This window comes from Ochotona curzoniae, unplaced genomic scaffold, assembly GCF_017591425.1.
Source record: "Ochotona curzoniae isolate NIBS_2020 unplaced genomic scaffold, NIBS_Ocur_1.0 contig_883, whole genome shotgun sequence".
NCBI lineage: Eukaryota > Metazoa > Chordata > Mammalia > Lagomorpha > Ochotonidae > Ochotona > Ochotona curzoniae.
In genome coordinates this window covers 32606251-32612872 of record NW_024466599.1, presented here as the reverse complement: position 1 = coordinate 32612872, position 6622 = coordinate 32606251, and the positions used below count along the sequence as shown (strand labels likewise).

Here is a 6622-nt window from a genome sequence, read left to right as displayed (position 1 = left end):
CTCCATGAAAAGAAACATCCTGAACTGAAAGAAAAATGGGAAGGACTCACGATTCCAAATCCCCAGCTCCAACTCCTCCCGGAGCCGGGGAGAGAGCTCCGCCCGTGACCAACCCAGGGGAAGGGCTTGGCACCCGCGTTCCCTTCCCGACACCCATCCACTCAGCGCGCGTCCATCTTGGCTCCGCCCTCGCCCATCTTGGCTACTCCTCGGGAGCGCTAGGCGGGACTTCCGGGGTTTGAAAAACTTCCGGCGGGACCCGGAAGGTTCCGTGATTCCCCGGGCTCCCGGTCCACCGAGACGTCAGGCGGGAAGGTGAGCTTGCGTGTCCGTCTCGGCGACCGTCCTGCGGGCTCCGGTGTTTCCGCGGCCGCTTTACCACAGTCGGAGCGTGCGTTTGGGGAGAAGCACACCCCGAAGTGTCATGCTTAGTGTCACCTGTCCGTGCTCGTATCTCAGCCCACACCCAGGGAACATTCCTCACTGCCTCCTGGCAGCCGCATTGTCAAACTGTGGCAGCTCTTAGCGCTCAGGGGGAAACCTAGGGTTGTTATTCCAGATCCGGAATCGGGCAGGATAGCACCCCTTTCCCCGTCCAACGCGTTTCTAGCAGCGTGCCTAGAGGAAAGCAGTGAACTGCAGCTTTTCCTCCCACCTCCCCCGCGACGTGTCGTTAATGCGACAGGTGTGGAATGGGAAACAGCCCGTCTTGGTGTTAGGTCTGGTGCTGTGTGGTGCCTGTTTCTGTGGATCATTCCACTTCGTTTGAGCTCAGGCTCTTCTCATTCATAGAAAAGGTAACGGCGGGACTCTCCGAGGCTCCAGCTTTTGGGTGTTTGGTTCGGATGCCTTTGGTACCCATTCCTGCTCACATTCCAAGTCCTTTGTGGGTGCTTCATGGGAGAGATTTCTTTAGGTGTCTCTAAGGGAATTGTTCCCTTTGCTATCCTTGAGTTTTTAGATTATTGTTCAACTTCATTATTTGTCAGTGCAGTTCCTCTCATCCTGGCCCCCATAGTTCACTTGCTGTAGTTTGTCTGTGAATAATCTCATGGCAATCGCTAAATGATTGATTTAGGATTTTCATGTATGCATGAATAATGATATCTTGGGAGGAGGGAAAATCCCAGTATCAAAAACTACCTGCCTCTTGTTCCAGAAAGCATTGCCTAGGAATGGTGGAAATTGAGTGTGCTTTTCTCTTTAGCGGCTGTGTTTGTGTAATTCTTATATTTGTCTGGTTATAGCGCAGCTATCAAGTTCCAAGCTCTGTGTGATGGGATAATGAATAAGTATTTCCTGTTTTCATGGTGTTTATCACCCAAAGGGGGGTACGCACAGTAAATCAGTCAATATAATAATAGCTTATGTTATGTACCACTGTATAATGGAAGTTGGACTTTTAAAAATTTTTTTACTGATTTTTTTTACATGCTAAATGCACAAATTCATGTATTGAATAAATGCAATAAACATACACAATGATATAATAAGTAATCAGGTAAATACAAACATTGCAAGGATTTAAAATTTTTAAAAGTAAATGCTTGGCAATCAATACTAAAATACTGTTATTTTTCCAAAATATAAAATTGGCTCCTAACAAAACACTTTTAATAAGGCACAACATTTGAAAAGGCATAATTCATACATATTGTTAGTTAATATTATTTTGAGTGATGGAAGGAGAGACAGAATTGTCTTCCATCTAGAGGTTCCCTTTGCAAATGGCCACATCAGTAATATCCGTCCCTGGCGGAAGCCAAGGACTGGGAACTCCATTGGCTTCTCCACCCTGCATGGCAGGAGCGAGAGCTTGAGCTGTCTGACATTGCTTTCTCAGCTGCAGTAGCAGGACGTTGGGTCTGAGGTGGTGCAGCCAGGGCTTGAATCAGCGCTCTGATACGGAATGTTGTTACCCTTAGTGGCAGCTTAATTCTTGTGCTGTATTATCGGGTATAGTAAATAGATTGTTTTTCAAGTGTAACGGAGAAGCCCATTTTATGTTGAAGAATGTTGAGTTCTGAACAGTAAGCCAGCTAACTGATGATCAGGAGGGAGAGTGCTCCAGGGAGTGTGAACCTGAGGTGGGAAAGAATTTTGTTTGTTACAGGATCTTAGTAGAACAAAGGAGTTGTAGCAAATGGTGAGTGTGGTTGGAGTGGCAAGCATTAGTCCTGTAGGGCAGTTTTGAAGGCTGAGCTAAGACGTGGTTTGATTCTAAGTGAAGGATGGTGTGGGAAGTGACTGGGTGCTCTTTAAAGCATTTTCTAAATGATCTTGTGGATTGATAAATGGAGGATGGGTTGTGAGGGTGAGAGGAAGAAGGTGGGGGCAGTGAAGAGTCTGTTGCCTCATCCAGGTGAGAGATGGGGGCTGCTGTGCAATTACTGTGTTCCCTGCCCGAAGTTCATGCCCTAGAAACTTAATCCCTGAATTCCTGTGTTGGTTGTGGAGATGAGGCATTTGGAAGGTGCTTAGAGTTTGGTGAGATCATGGGGTGGGGCCCCAGGTTGGAGTTAGTGCCTTTGTAGGTTGAGGGAGAGACCTGAACTCCACGAACCCTTTCTCTTGGCGTACAATGTTTGGCAAGAAGGATTTCAGGGGATCTGGCCACTTGGGCTTCCCAGCCATCCAGAGCTGTATGAAATGAATTTCTTTATATATTCCTCACTCTGTGGTATTCTGTTATAGCAAAAGGAAAATGTGTTTAGACAGATGCTAATGATCCATTGGAGATTGTGGAGATGTAAGACATTTTGAAGAAAGAATTTATGTGACTTACTAATGGAATGGTCGTGGGAGATGAAAACAAACTGGATTTGCAATGTTGTAACTTAGCGAATGGCTCTTTTGAGGATGATGGATGTGCTCATTATGTTCATTGTGGTGTGTTTGTGTGTGTGTGTCAGAACTTATCCAATTTGTAGGCTTTAAACACATACAGTACTATCACCTGTCATTTACACCTTAATGAAGCTGTTAAGAGAATTTTCAAGGTTCTGTCTTAGCAAATAAGCGGTTGGTGGTGCTGTTCAGTGAGAAGGGAAAGACTGGATTAAGGATGGATTCTGTGACAAGAAGTGGTTACTGGAAATTCCATTGTGGATATGTTATATTTTAGGTAGCTATGAGGCATCTGAATAGTTTCAGAGGCAGTTTGTTAGGTAAAGCTGAATCTAAAGGCAGGATGGAAACGGATAAAATTTTAGTTAATCTAGCAAGTTTTATGATGTGGAGTAGGAAGCTGTGGGAGGAATGGCTACAGGAAAGCAGCATTGACCTTTACATTAGTTGTTATACTCCTGGGTGTGTGTTTGCCATTGTCTTAAAGAAATAATTCCGGGACCAGCTCAATGGCTCAACTACTGGCAAATCCTCTCCTAAGAAGTTCTAGGATTGGGCCTGGCACAAAAGCTCAGTAGTTAAATCCTTCCCTTAAATATACCAGGATCCCTTATGGGCGCTGATTCGTGTCTTAGTTATTCCAGTTCCCATCCAGCTCCCTGCTTTTAGCCTGGGGAAACAGTAGGAGATGACCCAAAGCCTTGGGATCCTGCACCCATGTGGCAGACTCAGAAGAAGCTCCTGGGTCCTGGCTTCGATTTGGCTTTGCTCTGGCCACTGTAGTCCTTTGGGAAATGAACCAGAGGCTGGAAGATCTTTCTTTTTGTTTCCCCGTCTCTCTGTGAATCTGCCTTTCCAATAAAAAAAAACAAATTAATAATTCCTATTGCCAGTTTCTGTATATACTTTTCAAAAGATTTATTCGAAAGGCAGAGTTGCAGAGAAATAAATACACACCCACACACACACACTCACAGATACAGTTCTTCCGTCTCTTGACTCATTTCCTAAATGACTGAAATGACCAAGGCTCATCCAGACTAAAGCCAGTAACTTGTAGCTTCCAAGGGCCTGAATACTTGGGCCATTTTCTGTTTTTTTCCTCAGGCTCATTAGCAGGGAGCCGGGTCAGAAGTGAAGCAGTTGGGTCTTAAATCAGTTGGTGTAGTTGGTACAACTGTTACCCACTATGCCACAACACTGGCCCTCTGTATCTGGTCTTTATGTATTTTATTTATTTTTACAGATTTATTTTTTTATTGGAAAGGCAGATACACAAATAAAAGGAGATGGAGAAAGAAACATCTTCCAACCTCTGGTTCACTCCCCAAGTGGCAGCAACAGCCAGAGCTGAGCCCATCCAAAGCCAGGAGACAGGAACTTCCTCTGGGTCTCCCACATGAGTGCAGGGTTCCAAGGCTTTGGGCCATGTTCTGCTGCTTTCCCAGCTGGAAGTGAAGTGGGGCAGCCGGGACATGTACTGGCGACCATATGGGATTCTCTGGTGTATGCAAGGCAAGGATTTAACCACTAGGCTATTGCGCCAGCCCCTGCAGCTTGCTTTCCCTTCCATCTTCTGAGCAAGTGCTCGCCTGCCCAGGTTTGCTTTTCTTGATGCAGCTAGCTGGTCTGCTGGAAGAGCAGGCTTGGTTTGGTGACAACCTTGTCTGTGTTTCTCCACCAGACTCTACCTCCTGCTAGAAGTGAGTGCTAAAACCAGAGTAATGCTAGTATCCAACTGGCCTGGGAATTTGGGTTCTAAGCATGTCAGAGTTTAATGTGGTTTTTATGACTTTTCACATATTTTTTAGGTAATTAATCTTACCACCTAAAGTAAATTCCTTTACTTCCTGTTGCTTTTTATCTAAATTGTTTTAGATCTGAGCCTTTGAATTGGTGAATATTTTCAGTTGCTAGGTGATTAATCAGTTTACTTAAACACACACAATCATAATTTTTCTCAATAGTGTGTGTCAGGCTGTTTTTTTTTTTTTTTAAGATTTATTTATTTTTATTGCAAAGGAAGATTTACAGAGAAGGAGAGACAAGAATTTTTATCTGCTGGTTCATTCTCCATATGGCCCCAACAGTGGGAGCTGAGCTGATCAGAAGCCAGGAGCCAGGAGCTTCTTCTGGGTCTCCCACACGGGTGCAGGATGTCAAGGCTTTGGGCTATCCTCCACTGCTTTCCCAGGCCACAAGCTGGGAGCTGGATGGAAAGTGAACAGTTGGGGCATGAACTGGTGCCCATATGGGATCCTGGTGTATGCAGTGAGTACTTCGCCAATAGGCTACCACACCAGGTCATTAAATACGATATATGTTTAATATTTAACTATTATAAGGGAATGTTTCTGTTACTTTAGGAGTAGCCTGACTCTAACTCAGTTATTTATCATGATTTCCCAGCTTTGCATCATGGTGTCTATATTGTAAGAAGATACAGAAGGGATAAGATACTTCTTTTGGGATATGGTTTAATAAAGGACTTTATAATTTACTATCTAATAGTACCACTGTCAGGTGATGTTTGAAGAATACTGTAGCATATAGTTCTGGAAAGTCAACAGTTGTCATACTGTGGGAACCTATCATTTTAAGAGGTAGTCCACACCCATAGGGCTGTTGAAGCCATTGGAAGATTTGTCTATCGACCTCCAGTCCTTCTCCTTTTAATAGCATTTACTAGCAGTAGAGCTGTTGGAGTGTTTGTTTTTGTTTTGCTGCTGCTATTTTTAAATGTTTCTTTCCTTTTAATTTATTTAATTAATATAATTTTTATTTTTCATAATACAGTTCCATAGGCTGAGAGATTTCCCCTCCCATCCTCTAAATGTTTATTTTCATTTGCTTGAAAGGCAGAGCATACACAGAGATAGACATAAGGAGATCTTTGGTCTGTTGTTTTGCTGTCCAGAGGCTTGCAACAGCCAGGGCTGAGTTTGGCCAAAGGCAGGATCCCTGAACTCTGTTCAGTCTCCTGTGTGCGTGGCAGGGGCTGACACACTTGAGCCATCAGCTGCTGCCTTTCAGGGTGCTTCAGCAGAAGCTGATTGGTAGTGTAGGTCCTGCGATGATACGGGCTTGCCAGTTGGAGCTTAACCTGTTGTGGCGCGGTGCCCACCCCTGCAATGTTAGTTTTGAGTAGCCAGATAAAGTGCTGAGACTATATAAGCCATGTTGATTTCATGTTCCATTTCTTTCAGATGTCATCATTGCCAAGAAGAGCAAAAATGCAGGCCCAGACCGTGACATTCAAACATGAATTTTCTTCCTCCTCTGAGTTGTAAGCATACTGATTTAATATGACTGTAGGAAAAGGATGAGTATTTTAAGGAGTAATGTGTTTGTCGTTTAAATGTAATGGATCTTTTTTTTTATTCATTCGGGCATTGAATATTTGTTGAACTCATACTGTGTCCCAGGTCCTATCTAATGTTAGTGATAGAGTGTTGAATAAAGAGAAAGCAATCCAATACATGTGTAATGTAAGATTTACAGATTATCAGCTGCATAAGAGCAGGGAGTTTTTTTTTTTTGAGCAGGAAGTTTTTAATATTGCTTTTAATTAGGATTTCTTAACCTGTGCGCTATTGTTGTTGTGTGCAGGATAATTCTTTATTCTGAGGGCTGTCCTGTGCTTGTAATTCATTTGGCAACATCTTTGCCCTTACCCATTAGATACCAGCCGTAAGCCTCCCTCTACTTTCCTTCCCCCCAACCCATTTCTGTTTACCTAGACACTGGGGGAGGGAGGTATGAAGTTGTTCCCTGT

The 6622-nt window shown here is 43.8% G+C and overlaps 1 protein-coding gene across 2 annotated transcripts in view; it reads left to right on the top strand.

The window, feature by feature from the left end:
- The first annotated feature begins 257 nt into the window (after positions 1-257).
- Positions 258-6622, top strand: part of SRBD1 (S1 RNA binding domain 1) — a 179665-nt gene continuing 173300 nt past the window's right edge. Inside the window, exons 1-2 of one of the 2 annotated variants that reach the window (XM_040993200.1) lie at positions 258-315; positions 6054-6133. In XM_040993200.1, coding sequence (XP_040849134.1) covers positions 6054-6133 — 80 coding nt within the window. In that variant the 5' untranslated portion in view covers positions 258-315. The remainder of the gene's footprint in view (positions 316-6053; positions 6134-6622) is intronic. The other variant, XM_040993201.1, reaches the window with a different exon arrangement.